Here is a 16,227-nt window from a genome sequence, read left to right on the forward strand (position 1 = left end):
CATGGGAAGGGAGTTCCCCAACATCTGTGCGGTGATCAGCCGACCCTCCCTGTTGCCTCCACAGTGCTGGGCTACAGGACACGTGCATAGCCATCTCCAAGGCCCGGTATTACATATGTTATGTATTATTAGTCAGTTGCCAAAGTTCTTCTTGCCAATTCCTCAACACAGCTTGTTGCGCACTCACTTTGGATTCTGTTCTGCCCACGTTGCAGAAAACTTCAAGCCCGTGACGGGCAGCCGGTCCGACACAAGGCAAATGCCTTTAAAAAAAAGGGGGGCATCATAGAGAAACTCAGCAGAGCGGGGGGGGGGGGCACGACACAGCCAATGTTAAATTATAAACACATGTTATATGCAAAACAGAATGGGGGGGGAGAGGGGGCTTGCGGGCTGGTCACTCCTTGCAATCTCCTAGCTCTTCCCTCTCATCTCACTCTACTCCCCTCCACACACTTTCCTACCTCTCCCCTCTAATCTCACTCTACTCCCATCCGCATACTCTCCTACCTCTCATCTCACTCCACTCCCCTCCACACACACACTCTCCTACCACTCCGCTCTCATCTCTCTGTACTCCCCTCCACACACTGTCCTACTTCTCCCCTCTCATCTAACTCTATTCTCATCCGCATACTCTCCTAGCTCTCATCTCACTCCACTCCATACACTCTCCTACCTCTCATCTCTCTCTACTCCCCCCCTAAACTCCCTCCTACCTCTCCCCTCTCATCTCACGCTATTCTTCTGGACGTCATCTCCGTTCCAGCAGCATTAGAGGCCGCCTCCTACTCGCAAAGCCGCCCACAGCCATCAATCTTCGTTCCATGGGATGAGGTCGCTCCTTCTCGGCTGCTGCTCCTGTAGTCTGGAATTAATTTGCTCTTGAACTGTGTGCGGTTGAGACTCTGCTGCCATCTCTTGTTCAAGTCGAGACCTAAAACGTAATTTTAAGTTTTGTTATTTTGTCCCCCCCACTCCCCCCACCCCCCCCCCCAGTGTAGTCTCTGGAGATGCAGTTGCGTCTAGACGTTATTATACAAAATGTACTAGCAGCCTGCACGCACGTCCCTTGGATATAACGTGACCCTCCCCTCCCTCCGCTCCTCCCCCCTCCACCCCCACTTCACCCACCCAGCTATCAAGCAAAACTGTGTTTTTATTTAGTATATGATATGATTTGCGGCCGGGGTGGAGGGTAGATGGGGGGTGTTGAGGGTGAAGTCATCGTGCAGACGTGCTAATTGAAGTCATCGTGCAGACGTGCTAATTGATGTCACCACTGAGCACTCGCACTTGGCCGTGCGACAGACAGCCAGCCAGGAATCCAGGTTTGAATCCAGCCAGAAAAAAAAAAACGGTTTTGTTCTAATCTAGTACAACATTTGCATTGCATTGCAGCGTGGCGGAGTTGAGGCAGGCCATCCACACCAAGTACCGCATCGGGGTTCAGCACCAGGTGCTGGTGGTCAGCGGCGGCGAGTGCCTGGCGGGCGAGCGGAGGGTGTGCAGCTACAGCGCTGGCACGGTACGCAAGAGCAGCACCTCCACGCCCCGGCGGGTCGGCTGCACGCAACTGACTCGCTCGCACGAGCCATCGGTTTGCGAGCCGTTGAGCAACCGGTTTGCTCGAAGGCGTTGGACAACAAAATCTGCCCCTCAAGCAAATTGTATTCTCCGCTCGGTCTCCCTGGCGCCTCTCACTCTCTACGCGCCGTGAAAAGGGCCACTTGCCCGAAGCGTCGCCCGTCACGGACAAGTCCTCGCAAGGCCGCGGTGTTATTGACGAGCGTGTTGAGTTTATTTGCCGCGACTGCTTTCGAGCGTCGATCCGCCCGCCGGCGATTTGTCGCGTCGTGTTTTGTCTTAATAATGACAATGATTGGTGACTCGCAAATATGTGATGATAATACTAACAACAATTCTTGAGCTCTATACATCGCGCCGTTGTCGTTCGTGCAAGTTGCATCTGTCACAATTGCCGAGGATGCACAGACCGACGCCGGAACGGCAGCAGTCACCACCGGGCGGCGGTGAGCCGGTTCCGCCAGCGGTCGCCCAAACTCCGTTGTCCTCTACGTATCAAGATGTTTTCAGCCAAGTGATGAGTGGATGTACGTGAACTCTTGACTGCTCGTTACGATCAACGAAATGCGCCACCTAATTTCCTTGTTGCGCAACCGCTCACTCAGGTGCGGAGGTGGGGGGGTAAAGCAGCTGCAGGCGATGATAACTCCGTGCGGTCATTTCGAGAGGAGACGATGGTTTGGTTGCACAACTGATGGCTCAGGTGTGGCGCCAGCTCTCCGGCTGTTGCTGCCGATGTTGACATCAAATCCGCTCCCCCCCCCCTCCCTGCCTGTGACTGTGGCCCAACCGTATTCCAGTTGTGGGGGTGGAGCGGTGGCGTTGTGGTTTGTGCGCTGCCCGGTGAACCTGGAAACCCGGTGAACCTGGAAACCTCCGTTCGACCTATTATTATTATTGTTATCGTGAGACCAGTGTGTATTTCTATTTGGGGAGTTGACCGGGGTGGCTTGGAGGTTCAGAGCTGCTGACTATTGAACACTTTTCTGCTGCAGCCTGTGGAGGCTACCACAGGGATCTTTGTCTTTGTAAGGTCACGTTGGGGGGGGGGGGGGGGGATGGGGTCGTTCTCTGTGTGTCGTTTTTTTAAGAAGAAATGTGGAAGGAATCTCAGACATCTGACCAGAAGCTTGGGGGCGAGGGGGCGGGGGATGGCAGAGGTGGGGGCGGCGGGTGGCAGGGGGGGGTGGAGGGGGGACGGGGGGGGGGGGCCGTGGGGGGACGACGATGGCCGGTGGGGCGAGACTTGACGACGGAGCGGAAGGTCACACGACAGGGGTCACCAGAGGGCGCCCGACAGAGGACCTCCACCGTGGAGACGGAGCTATGAAATCCGCTCGTGCGCAGAACCGAGTTGTATTGTTGCATCGCGGAGTCGTGGGAGGTGGCAGCAAGGCGGTGAGAGGAGGTCCCCAGCCAGCAGTGGATTTGTTGAAGACGTTGACATGAGCGATGGTTTTCTTACAGCCATATTGGTTCCCATCAGAGGAATATGGAATTTCCGCCAACAGATAAGGAGTCCTGCCCCACGCACTTTTTGAGGTGTGGGAGACACTGGATTGTGGCAGCCCCTTTATTTATCCACTGCTGGATGAAAGCCTCCCCTGTCCCCCTCCCCCCCGCCGTGTCGGTCGTGAGAGTTGTTTGACCGTACTTCACCATGGAAGGAGTACTGCATGGAAGTGCTTTCATCTTGTGACTTGGTGTAGGCCAGACTCTGCAGTGCAAACCGCGATCAATCCAGGGTTCGGTCTGTGTCTGCGCTTTATCTGAACGACGCATTTGACATCGTTTGCACCACAGTCACCACCGCCACCATCACCACCACCGCCACCATTACTGCCACCACCGCCGCCACCATCACCGCCACTGTCACCACCGCCACCGTCATCACTACTATCACCGTTGCCACCCCCGTTACCACCACCGTCACCGTCAACGCCACCATCGTCACCGCCACTGTCACCATCAACGCCACTATCCTCACCGTCACTGTCACCGCCATCATCACCTCCCCCGGTTTCTGTGCTGCTGCTGCTGCTGCTGCGTTTTTGTTTACAGGTCGGGCAATGCGAGCCTCCGCACTGCGCGGTTGTTTATTTAAAAAGTTGCCACTTATAGACGCCACCTGCTCATTGACACTTTGCACCGAGCGTCCGAGCGAGTGAGGAGGGGCAGCGGAGGCTGCTGCTGTGTGGAGGAGCAGTCGACTTTACTCGAGCGAGCGCAGTTGTGCCGTCGCGCGATCGGTTTGCTTTCGGAGAGGGGGAGGGGGGGGGAAACGTGAAGCGAATAGTTAGAAGGTGTAGAGAGAGGGAATGGAGTAGAGGAGCACGTGGATTCGAAAACGTCATGTTGATTTTTTTCCCAACTTAAATAGACTCTCCAAGCCTGGGGTGTGTCATTCAGACTCTGTCTTCTCGACAGACCTGTTCTTCACCTGAGGACGGCTGCTTGCGTTGTGGTCGAAACGTCGTGAGAATTATTTTATAATGTTTTATTTTTATTATTTTATTATTTCCATTCTACGTGACTTTACCGAAAGAACCAAGAAGATGAATCCCTGCAGTCACGAAAGCTTTAAATCGAAACAAGAAGGTCATGCTGATTGTCGAGAAGCGTAGGTGGTGCTTGGGCAGGACGGGTCGCTAATTGGGACGATGGTCAGTGGGCGAGGATGACGGTGGAGTGGCAGCCAAAGGGGTGAATATCGCCCTGTAAGAAGACGTCCTCTCCGGAGATGGAGTAATGGAAATCGGCGTGTGTTGCCGGGGCGAGGTGGAGGGTTGCATCTCCAGACCGCGAGAGATGGCGACTGGTTTAGGGAGGCCTTTATCCAGCAGTGGATTGAACATGGCTCATAACGCTGATGAAGCCGACGATCTTCTTGTCGTGCTGTTTGACCAGCTTGTACGTGCAATTGGTTTAGCGGGCGACATGTCAATATAACCTACAGCCCTTAGTTGCAGGTCACAGCGATACTCTCGCTCACCTTCTCGCCCACCCGTTCACTTACACATTCACTCGCTCCCTCCCTCACCTGCTCACGCTATCACCCACTCTTTTATTTTCGCTCACTCACTCACCCGCGCACTCACCCGCTCGCTCACCCGCTCGCTCACCCGCTCACTCACTCGCCATACTGCAGGTTACAGCACTTATCTGTGCTTGGAGAGTGCATGGAAGGGAGTAGACTGAGATGAGAGGGGAGAGGTAGGAGAGCACGTGGATGTGAGTAGCGTGAGATGAGTGACGAGAGGTAGGAGGGTTTATGGAAGGGGAGTAGAGTGAGATGAGGGGGGAGGAGGGTGAGATTAGAGGGGAGTGGGGTGAGATGAGAGGGGAGTGGGGTGAGATGAGAGGGGAGTGGGGTTAGATGAGAGGGGAGTGGGTGACATGAGAGGGGAGTGGGGTGAGGTGAGAGGGGAGTGGGGTTAGATGAGTGGGGAGTGGAGTGAGATGAGAGGGGAGTGGGGTGAGATGAGAGGGGAGTGGAGTGAGATGAGAGGGGAGTGGGGTGAGATGAGAGGGGAGTGGATTGAGATGAGAGGGGAGTAGGGTGAGATGAGAGGGGAGTGGGGTGAGATGAGAGGGGAGTGGAGTTAGATGAGAGGGGAGTGGAATTAGATGAGGGGGGAGTGGAGTGAGATGAGAGGGGAGTGGAGTGAGATGAGAGGGGAGTGGGGTGAGATGAGAGGGGAGTGGGTTGAGGTGAGAGGGGGGTGGGGTGAGATGAGAGAGGAGTGGAGTGAGATGAGAGGCGAGTGGAGTGAGATGAGAGGGGAGTGGAGTGAGATGAGAGGGGAGTGGGGTGAGGTGAGAGGGGTTTGGGGTGAGATGAGAGGGGAGTGGGGTGAGGTGAGAGGGGAGAAGGGTGAGATGAGAGGGGAGTGGGTTTGGATGAGAGGGGAGTGGAGTGAGATGAGAGGGGAGTGGGGTTAGATGAGAGGGGAGTGGGGTTAGATGAGAGGGGAGTGGGGTTAGATGAGTGGGGAGTGGAGTGCGATGAGAGGGGAGTACGGTGAGGTGAGAGGGGAGTGGATTGAGATGAGAGGGGAGAGGCACCCGCGTAGCGACTGTAATGCCCTGGCACGCTGGCCGCTGGTGGAGAACGCTTTCCTCCACTTGGCAGCAGCTGAAGCCTGACCTGGACAGTCTGGGTGGAGGGTGGCGCAAATCAAGAACCCAGGTCGGTGGGTTGGCTGCGTTTTGGCCGATATCATTTGTATAGCGTGGCCTGCACGTGAGTTTCCCGACCATCCGTGTATGTCTGTGAGTGCGCGTGCGAGTGTGAAGGTGTAGCGGTTAGCGCGCTGCGCAATTAATCCAGCGGCCCGCGTTCGATTCCCGCTCACGGCCAACACCATTGACGATAATCTAAACCGTTACTGGGCCTCCCCTAGGTCGACTCTGCTTCAAACGAGTACCTGGTGCGGTGTGTAAACATCGTCACTGGGGAGACAAAGGCGGCCGGGCGTGGTGCTGGCCTCCCACGACCTCATGTGCCGTGCCGGCTTTCATAGGTGCTACTCGCTTAACAGCACTTGCCCCTACAGTCTGTTAAGGCTATATGGAGGATCTTTGTATTTGTCTTTTGTGTGTGTGTGTGTGGTAGGCGTGTGCATCTGCCACCTAGCCTGGCACGGGTGCTGTGGTGACTTCACGATCACTCAGCGGTGTGTGGCGGCCGTTGTCGTAAGAATTGTTGTTCTGCCCCTGGTGATATAATTATCGTGATGGTATTTATTATCACGTTGATGATGATTAATTTCATCATTGTATAAGTGTTATTGTTGTTATCTTTATGATAGAATTATTATCGTCATGATATAATCATTATTGTCATGATAAAAAAAACTCCAGGGGCGCTGTGAGCTTGAATCACTGTTTGCTCGTAGCTCCGACATGGCCATTACAAACCCTCTTGAGAAAGCGAGAGGGAGGGAGGCAGACACACTTCTCTATTCTCCGTAGCCTCTCGCCTAAGGCACCAATTCGATCGTCCTGTTGTTAGTATCGACCACGGGACATCGTCCCTCCCAGCAGCGTGCATCCCTGTGTTGGGGAACTCCCCGTGGGTGGGCGTCAAGGAGCAGGAGGAGCTGTACCGCGGCTCTGCCAGGAAAGGGCAGCACACTCATTTCGGGTAGGGTACGGGTAGGGAACGGGTACCCGGCCGGGTACGGGTACCCATTTGCGACCCTGGTGCGGCCGGGTACGGGTAAGGAATCAAAACCCGTTTGCGACCTCTGGTCTGTATGGGGGATAGAGCGTTTCCCCCTCGCTCGAACGCGTGGGTTTTTTTCCGGGTGCTCCGGTTTCCTCCCACACTTGTAATAAACACCCCTCGTTAATTGGCCTATAACACCTTAACATGTAGAGGACCTCGGAGTTCGGGCAATCGTTCGTAGCGCCGTCTAAATCGCGTGGCTGCCTTCCCGCTTCGTCTGTGGTTCCTCTGAGTCCTCCTCTCTGTCTACGAGGGCGAGGAACGGATGCTGTGAAGTGGCAGCGGCAGCGGCGGTGGCGCATCGTTACGAGTTGACGTGATTGTTTTAAAATGACCACCAGGGAAAAAGAGATGGGTTCGAACTGAGTATCCTCTGACCTTGCTGGCTCGGTGACTGCGACATGGCCATTATGAACCCCCTTCTTCTTGTTCGTACCATCAAAGTTGATGATGACCATGGCACGTTTGTCATTTTATTGGGTTTTGATGAGTGTGCAGATGGCTGAAGAGGCCAATCCGAGCCCGGAATTCTCTGTGGCACACCGGACACGTCAGGGAGGATGTAGAGCTCTGAGGTGCAGCCACAAGTCGTTCCTTGGTAGATTTGCGCTGCTGCCTCTTCAAGATGGCACAGGAGCTTCTCCTACTCTCACAGAGGACTGCACCGTCCTGTACTTTTCTTCTCCAGGCAGGTCGGTCCTGTGCTAGGGATTCCCAGCTTTTCAGGTCGAATCCAAAGCTCTTCAAGGAAGCTTTAAGGGTGTCCTTGTAGCGCTTTTTGGGGCCACCTTGTGCTCGCTTGCCATTCTTCAGCTCGCCAAAGAAGACTTGTTTTGGAAGTCTCGCGTAGGGCATTTTGGTTCGTTCTGTCTTCATTCAAGTGGCAAGACAGAATGAACCCCCGGAAGGAGAGGGAGAGTCACGCGTCTTCTCCGTGCGTCTCTCGCCTAGGACACCAACCCGATCTTCTTGTTCAGCAAGGAGCTGATCCTGCACGACCGGGCGCCGTGCGTGAGCCGTGTGGTGCTGCCCGGCGAGGCGCAGATGGAGCCCAAGGTGGAGGAGTCGGTGATCATGCCGGCGGTGTTCCACACCGTGACGCTGCGCACGCAGCTCGCGCTGGTAACGCATCGCCGCCACCGCCGTCACCACCACAAGCAGCAGTGCTCGCACCATGTGCTTGTCCGCTGTGCGCGTGTTTGTGTCTGTGCGTGCGCGTGTTGCGTGCGGGGAGTGTTGGTGCAGCGGCTTGCGTGTCGTGCTATGAACCTGGTGATCCGAGTTCGATTCCCACATCTGTGTGGTGCCTGCGCGTGTGTCCCTGCGTACGATCGTCCGTGTGTACGTACCTGTGTACGTACCTGCGTCATGTCTCACCGCTTGGATTCCTGCTCCTCCCCATCCTCCTCCCAACCTCATTCACCTCCCTCTTTCCCACACCCACTCCACCTCTTCCTCCCCACCTCCTACCCTCTCCTCCTGCTCCCCCGCCACATCCCTGACCACCTCCTCCACCTCTCCCCCCCCCTCTCCTCCTCCCCCCCCACCACCTCCAACCTTTTCCCCCCACCTCCCCCTCCTCCTCCTCCCCCTCCTAGCGCCACCTCCTCCTCCACCTCTTCCTTCGCCCACCTTTCCCCCCCCCCCCACCTCCTCACGGCGCTGCCCGTGCACAGGAGATGCAGGAGCTGGCGCAGCGGCTGTGCATGGTGTGCGAGTCGCTGGTGCACGACGAGCACATGCAGCACCAGGGCTGGGCGGCCGTCACCGCCAACCTCGACGACTGCAGCTCGGCCTTCGCGGGCCTCCTGACGGCCTTCACGCGCGCCTACGCGGCCTTCCTGGAGTCACGCCGCGACATCCTCGCCCAGCTCTCGGAGTGCGTGGATCGTTCACATCATTCGTTCACTCACTCATTCATTCACTCATTCATTCACTCACTCGGCCGCACCCGCACGACCTTCCTGGATTCGTGCCGAGTTGTGATTCTCACCCCGTCCCTCTCTCCCCGCCCCTCTCTCCTCGTCCCTCTCTCCCCGTCCCTCTCTCCCGCCCCTTTCTCCCCGTCCCTCTCTCCCCGCCCCTCTCTCCCCGTCCCTCTCTCCCCGCCCCTCTCGCCCCGTCCCTCTCTCCCCGCCCCTCTCGCCCCGTCCCTCTCGCCCCGTCCCTCTCTCCCCGCCCCTCTCGCCCCGTCCCTCTCTTCCCGTCCCTCTCTCCCCGTCCCTCTCCGCCCCGTCCCTCTCACCCCGTCCCTCTCTCCCCGCCCCTCTCGCCCCGTCCCTCTCACACCGCCCCTCTCTCCCCGTCCCTCTCGCCCCGTCCCTCTCGCCCCGTCCCTCTCTCCCCGCCCCTCTCGCCCCGTCCCTCTCACACCGCCCCTCTCTCCCCGCCCCTCTCGCCCCGTCCTCTCTTCCCGTCCCTCTCTCCCCGTCCTCTCGCCCCGTCCCTCTCACCCCGTCCCTCTCTCCCCGCCCCTCTCGCCCCGTCCCTCTCACACCGCCCCTCTCTCCCCGTCCCTCTCGCCCCGTCCCTCTCGCCCCGTCCCTCTCTCCCCGCCCCTCTCGCCCCGTCCCTCTCACACCGCCCCTCTCTCCCCGTCCTCTCTCGCCCCGTCCCTCTCTCCCCGTCCCTCTCGCCCCGTCCCTCTCTCCCCGCCCCTCTCTCCCCGTCCCTCTCTCCCCGCCCCTCTCTCCCCGTCCCTCTCTCCCCGTCCTCTCTCCCGTCCCTCTCTCCCCGTCCCTCTCTCCCCGTCCCTCTCACCCCGTCCCTCTCACACCGCCCCTCTCTCCCCGCCCCTCTCTCCCCGTCCCTCTCTCCCCCGCCCCTCTCTCCCCGTCCCTCTCACCCCGTCCCTCTCACCCCGTCCCTCTCACCTCGCCCCTCTCTCCCCGCCCCTCTCTCCCCGTCCCTCTCTCCCCGTCCCTCTCTCCCCGTCCCTCTCACCCCGTCCCTCTCACACCGCCCCTCTCTCCCCGCCCATCCTCTCCCCGCCCATCTCTCCCCGTCCCTCTCTCCCCGTCCCTCTCTCCCCGTCTCTCTCACCCCGTCCCTCTCTCCCCGTCCCTCTCTCCCTGTCCCCTCTCACCCCGTCCCTCTCTCCCCGCCCCTCTCACCCCGTCCTCTCCCGCGTGCGTGTGCGCTAGGCTGGGCGACGCCGTCACCGTCATGGCTCAGATCCGCTGCTCCAGTGCCTCACCGCCTCCGCCTCCTCCGTCTCCTCCTTTTCCCGCCGGCGCGACAGCCTGTGCCGGCTCGCCGACCACGTCCGACCCGGCCGCCTTTCCGCCGACCTCTCCTCCTCCGCCAGCTCGCGGCCAGCGGGGCGGCCGCCCGTTCGGGCCGGCCCGGCCCCTCCCGAAGGGCCCGGGACGCCGCCTCCGAAATGTCCAGGCGGCGGCGCCGACGACGGCCGACTGTCACCGGGCCCCGAGGGCGGCGGTGGAGACGATGACGGTGGCCGGGTAGCAGCTTCAACGTGTCGTTGCTCGACTGGGTGAACGTTCAAGATCGACCCAACGATGTGGAGACGCTCGTCCGAAAGTGCTTCGAGTCGATGAGCAGGGTGCGTGCTTGTGTGTGCGTGCGTGCGTGTGTAAGGGTTTGTGTGTGCGGGTTTTCGTGTGTGTGTGTTTGTGTGCGTGGGGAAGGGTTTCTGTGTGTGTTTGGAAAGGTGCGTGCGTGTTGTGTGCATTTGTGTGCATACGTGTGGAATGATTTGTGCATGTGGGTTTTTGTGTGTGTGTCTGTGCGTTTCTAAGGGTTTGTGTACGTGAATGTGTTGTGTGTGTGCGCGTGCGTGCGTGTAACGGTTAGAGCACTGAGCTGGTCCTGGGCCTCCCCTAGATTAAATGAGTACCTGGTGCAGTTTGTAAACATCGCCACTAGGGAGACATAGGCGGCTTGGAGTGGTGCTGGCCACCCACCCCCTCGTGTGCCGTGCCAGCCTTTATAGGTGCTCGCTAACAGCACCTTGTCCCAACAGTCTGTTCAAGGCTATATGGGGGCTCTTTGTGTTTTTTTGCATGTGCATGCGGGGTTTGTGTGTGCTTGCGTGTGTTCGATGTTCGAGCGCGCGCGCTCGTGTGCATGCACGGCCTGATTTGCCCATCCGTTGCTGGTTGAGGGCCTCAAATCCAAGTTTCATGCGCGGAGAGTAGGAGAGTGCGTGGAGGGTTGTAGAGTGAGATGAGAGGGGAGAGGTAGGAGAGTGAGTGGAGGGGAGTAGAGTGAGATGAGAGAGTAGGAGAGTGCGTGGAAGGGAGTAGACTGAGATGAGAGTGGAGAGGTCGGAGAGTGCGTGGAGGGGAGAAGAGTGAGATGAGAGAGTAGGAGAGTACGTGGAGGGGAGTAGAGTGAGATGAGAAGGGAGAGGCAGGAGAGTGCGTGGAGGGGAGTAGAGTGAGATGAGAGAGTAGGAGAGTGCGTGGAAGGGAGTAGACTGAGATGAGAGGGGAGAGGTCGGAGAGTGCGTGGAGGGGAGAAGAGTGAGATGAGAGGGGAGAGGTAGGAGAGTGAGTGGAGGGGAGAAGAGTGAGATGAGAGGGGAGAGGTAGGAGAGTGCGTGGAGGGGAGAAGAGTGAGATGAGAGGGGAGAGGCAGGAGAGTGCGTGGAGGGGAGAAGAGTGAGATGAGAGGGGAGAGGTAGGAGAGTGAGTGGAGGGGAGAAGAGTGAGATGAGAGGGGAGAGGCAGGAGAGTGCGTTGAGGGGAGTAGAGTGAGATGAGAGAATAGGAGAGTGCATGGAAGGGAGTAGTAGACTGAGATGAGAGGGGAGAGGTAGGAGAGTGCGTGGTGATGAGGATGATGATAGCGACCACGACGACGACGGCGATGACCGCGGGGTTTAACGATTGGCGTCTGCGGTCACCGCTGCCCGACAGCTGGAGCCCGGCATCGTGCAGCCCTTCCTGGGCGACTGCCAGGAAACTCTGGCCAAGATGGACAACCCGAGCATGAAGTCAATCCGCGGGCTGGAGGACCGGCTCTTCGTGCTCGACCAGCTGCTCGCCTCCTGCCAGCGCCTCGTCACCGAGCAGAAGGAGCTGGCGCAGGTAACCACGGCGACCGGTCCCTCTCCCACGGCGACCGGGCCATCGTCACGGCGACAGGTTTACCCACAATCCCCCGTGTAATTTTTTCTTGGTCCTATTTCAAATGTAATTCCGAGCTTGCGATGGGCGTCGTGCCAGGAAGAAGCGAGGCTCTCAATTCCCAACTACTGCAGGGCCCACTGGGGTGGAGGGGGGGGTGGTGGCGGGGGTGGTGGCGGTGGTTAGAGGGTAGGGGGGGGGGCAGTGTTTGACCTTCGGGGCGCCCATCAGCAGCTTGTTCAACAATAACTGTATTTGCGCGCTTGCGGCGCAGGGCTTCCTGGCGAATCAAAAGCGCGCGGAGAACCTCAAGGACCCGTCGGTCCTGCCAGACCTGTGCCGCAGCCACGCCAACCAGCTGGTGATCATGCTCAGCAACCACAAGAAGCTGCTGGACGTCAAGCACCGCTGCGCCACCGCCAAGCAGGAGCTCACGGACAACCTGCACGTGCGCCTGCGGTGAGTGACGGTGGTGGCGCCACCACCACGGCCTTGAACGGCGGCAATGATGGCGCCACCTCAACTGTGGTGGCACCCTTGGCGGCGCCACCATGGCCGTGGCGGTGGCCGTGGCAACGCCTGCGGTGAGTGGAGGCGGCAGCGGTGGGCGCTGCCTGCGCTTCCGACCGTGTGAGCCGCTCGTGAGACGCGGTTTCCCCGACCCTGCTGGCTACTTGACCAAGTTTCGAATTAAAGCTTTCGTGACTGCAGGGATTCATCTTCTGGGTTCTTTCGGTAAAGTCACGTAGAAGGGAAATAATAAAATGATAAAAAGAAAACATAATAAAATAATTCTCACGACGTTTCGGCCACAACGCAAGCAGCCGTCCTCCGGTGAAGAATGGAACACCTGAGGACGGCTGCTTGCGTTGTGATCGAAACGTCGTGAGAATTATTTTATTACGTTTTATTTTTATCATTTTATTGCTTCCCTTCTACGTGACTTTACTTTACCAAAGCCGAGACGTTCACGACGGGGACCTCGGCTCGGCCCCTCGTTGGTCCGTTGTCCATTCCGAACTTCGGAACTGAAAATTGCTCGGCCCCTACGGTCCTGCAGTGAATTGGTCACGCTTCTCAATATTCCCACCCTCCCATCTGGAGTGGGTGAGTGGGTGAGAGAGTGAGCCGCGTGGGTGAGTAAGTGGGTGGGTGGGTGGGTGAGTGGATGGGCTTGCCAGCTGAAACAATAATGTCTTGAGTCTGTGTGTCTCTATGTAATCCTTATAGGTCTCTATGAAGCACACTATGGGTCCCTGTGTAACTCTATGGATCTCTATGTTACTCTGTGGATCTCTACGTAGTTCTATGGCTCTCTAATTCATTCTAAAGGCCTCAAAGTAACTATGGATATCTATGTAACTCTGTGGCTCCCTACGTAGCTCTATGGCTCTCTAATCCATTCTAAAGGTCTCAAAGTAACTATGGATCTCTATGTTACTCTGTGGCTCTCTACGTAGCTCTATGGCTCTCTAATTCATTCTAAAGGTCTCAAAGTAACTATGGATCTCTATGTTACTCTGTGGCTCTCTACGTAGCTCTATGGCTCTCTAATTCATTCTAAAGGTCTCAAAGTAACTATGGATCTTTATGTAACTCTGTGGATCTCTACGTAGCTCTATGGCTCTCTAATTCATTCTAAAGGTCTCAAAGTAACTATGGATCTCTATGTAACTCTGTGGCTCTCTACATAGCTCTATGGCCCTCTGTGTAGCTCTGTGGGTAATGGAGCTGCTCGGCTCAACGGGGCCTTGCCAGCTGAGACAGACAACAAAGCCTTGAGCACGAGCGTTTCAGCGTCGCGGCCTACCCCCCGGGCGTGACGGAGCGTCTTTGGTGGCGTCTGCAGGTGGTGCTACTATGTGATGCACCACGCCGACCTGGGCCGCGAGAAGCTGCAGGCGCTGTGCCACGTGCTGCGCGAGCTCACGGGCCGCGTGGGTGCCGCGCGCGAGGTGGCGCTTGCCCCGCGCCTCTACTGCCTGGCCGCCACCGAGACGCTGCGGCGGCGCGCCTTCTCCGCGCACTACCGGCGGGTGAGTGGGCGGGTGGGTGGACGGGTGGGTGAGTGGGTTGGTGGATGAGTGGGTAGGTGAGTGGGTGGGTGGGCGGGTAGGCAGGCGGGTGGGCGGGTGGGTGGGTGGGCGATTGGGCGGGTGGGTGTGTGGACGAGTGAGTGGACGGGTGGGTGAGCGAATGAGTGGACGGGTGGGTGAGCGAGTGAGAGGGTGATTGGGTTAGTGGGTGGGTGAGTGGGTTTGTGGATGAGTGGGCGGGTGAGCGGGTGGGTGGGCGGGCGGACAGGCGGGTGGGTGGGTGGGCAATTGGGCAGGTGTGTGGATGAGTGAGTGGATGGGTGGGTGAGCGAGTGAGCGGGTGATTGGGTTGTTGGTTGGGTGAGTGGGTGGGTGAGCGATTGAGCGGGCAGGGTAGGTGGGTGGGTGGATGGGTGATCGGGTGGGTGGCTTAACGGCTGGGTGGGTAAGCGCGTGGGTGGGCGGGTGGGCGGGTGACTAGGTGAGTGAGTTGGTGGGTGGGTGAGTGGTTAAGTGGGCAGGTGAGTGGGTTGGCGGGTGGGTGGGTAAGTGACTGAGTCGGTGTGCGGGTCGTTAGCTCGGGGAGTGGGTGAGTGAGTTTGTGAGTGGGTGAGTGAGTGGGTGGTTGCCCGCGTGCCTGCCAATTATTTTAATTATAGTTGTTATGATCGTTATTACCCTCGTTTTAATCGCTTTGCACGTTTTTCATTGCCCTAAATTGTCGCCCAATTACACATTTTTCATTTTATTTATTCCATTTCAAGGCTGTGGTGTTGTTTGACGCACTCTTGTGCACCACTGCCGCAGCAGCAGCATCTGATGATTTACAAACACGATAGCTTTCTCGTTGTTGTGATTACTCGGCTTGTTTACCAATGGAAAGCCTTTCCTGAGTCTCATGACAGTTTTATTTCAGGAGGGTCCTGCCATGTTTGTCGCAGTCGGGACGAGGGGTGGGTGGGGGAGCGTGACGATTGCTGTGTTTCATCACAAATGGAAATTATTATTTTCTCCCGTTTCCTCATTAACTGTCCGACAACATCTTAGTGCTGTGGTTCTTAACCTTTACGACAGCCTTGCACCCCTGAGGTTATCAATCGTACAGTGTTAATACATACGTAAGGTTTTATGAAACAAAGTCGTTGTACTTACATGCCCGTGCTTAATTTGCGTTTCGATGATTTACCTTCGAAAAAAACCTGGCCGTGTCTCGCACCCCACCAGAAAGGGCATCTCGCACCCCCAGGTGGTGCGTGCACCCCAGGTTAAGAAGAACCACGGCCTTTAATGCACAGAGGAGCGCAGAGCTCGGGCAATTGTTAGTAGCGCCGGCTCCACCCCGCCGGGTGGCTGCCGCTGCTGTTGCCTTCCCCGCTCGCCTGTGGTTCCTCCTGCTCTTCGTGCTAGCGCCTGTGAGCCAAGGACGTCGTCCGGTGCCGTTCTGAAGGGATCTTTTACCTTCCTCGGTCACCCAGATCGATTGCGATCAACGAACTCCTTGTGTAATACTCTTTCCAGTAAAGTCACGTAGGTAGTAAAACATTTTTTTATTTTTTATAAAAGTTAAATAAAAATCATCACGTTTCCGAGGCAACACAAGCTTGCGTCTTCAGGTGGAACCGTCACAGCACGCTCGCTGTATGAAGTAAATGAGAAATTACCTGGTAAATTGCAAACGTTTGGCTCGCGGCGTTCAGTCGGTGCTCGGTGTGTCTTGAGTGAAATAATAAAAATAATCGCAGCCTGGTTTGGCACTGTGTCCCGGATAGCATGAGAACCATTGATGAGATTGATTTATTATTCTTCTTCTTTTCAAAGTATATCTGTTCTTATACTTTTTGGTTCTTTCGGTAAAGTCACGTAGGTAGAAAATAAAATAAAATTTAAAATAATATATCACGACGTTTCGATCGCAACACAAGCGGTCGGGCGGAGGACGACCGCTTGTGTTGCGATCGAAACGTCGTGATATATTATTTTATATTTTATTTTATTTCTCTGTCTACGTAACTTTACCGAAAGAACCAAAGAGTATGGATTCCTGCAGTCACGAAAGCTTCAAATCAAGATTAGTATATCTGTTGTGTCTCTTGACTCTGATTCTTAAATATGTTTACTGTTGGTTTTTAATGTTGGTTTTAGAAACACTCAGTCTGTGCTGCTTTGCAGTTGCCTCCGTGAAAAGTTTTGCCCATTCTTGGCCACCTGCCTCAAATACGTAATAAACTAACTAACTCTCTCTCTCTCGCTACGAGAGGCGAGCAGATAATCTGCGGTGAAATTA

General features: G+C 56.8%; 1 protein-coding gene across 1 annotated transcript in view; it reads left to right on the top strand.

Moving 5' to 3' along the window:
* The window catches only part of LOC144940619 (uncharacterized), an 86,393-nt gene that overhangs the window by 4,703 nt on the left and 65,463 nt on the right, over positions 1–16,227 (top strand). The window contains 9 exon segments of the mRNA XM_078866876.1: positions 1,402–1,528; positions 7,769–7,939; positions 8,494–8,696; positions 9,961–9,989; positions 9,992–10,281; positions 10,284–10,379; positions 11,698–11,868; positions 12,182–12,366; positions 13,757–13,943. Coding sequence (XP_078723002.1) covers positions 1,402–1,528; positions 7,769–7,939; positions 8,494–8,696; positions 9,961–9,989; positions 9,992–10,281; positions 10,284–10,379; positions 11,698–11,868; positions 12,182–12,366; positions 13,757–13,943 — 1,459 coding nt within the window.

The sequence above is a fragment of the Lampetra fluviatilis genome, chromosome 23 (assembly GCF_964198595.1).
Source record: "Lampetra fluviatilis chromosome 23, kcLamFluv1.1, whole genome shotgun sequence".
NCBI lineage: Eukaryota > Metazoa > Chordata > Hyperoartia > Petromyzontiformes > Petromyzontidae > Lampetra > Lampetra fluviatilis.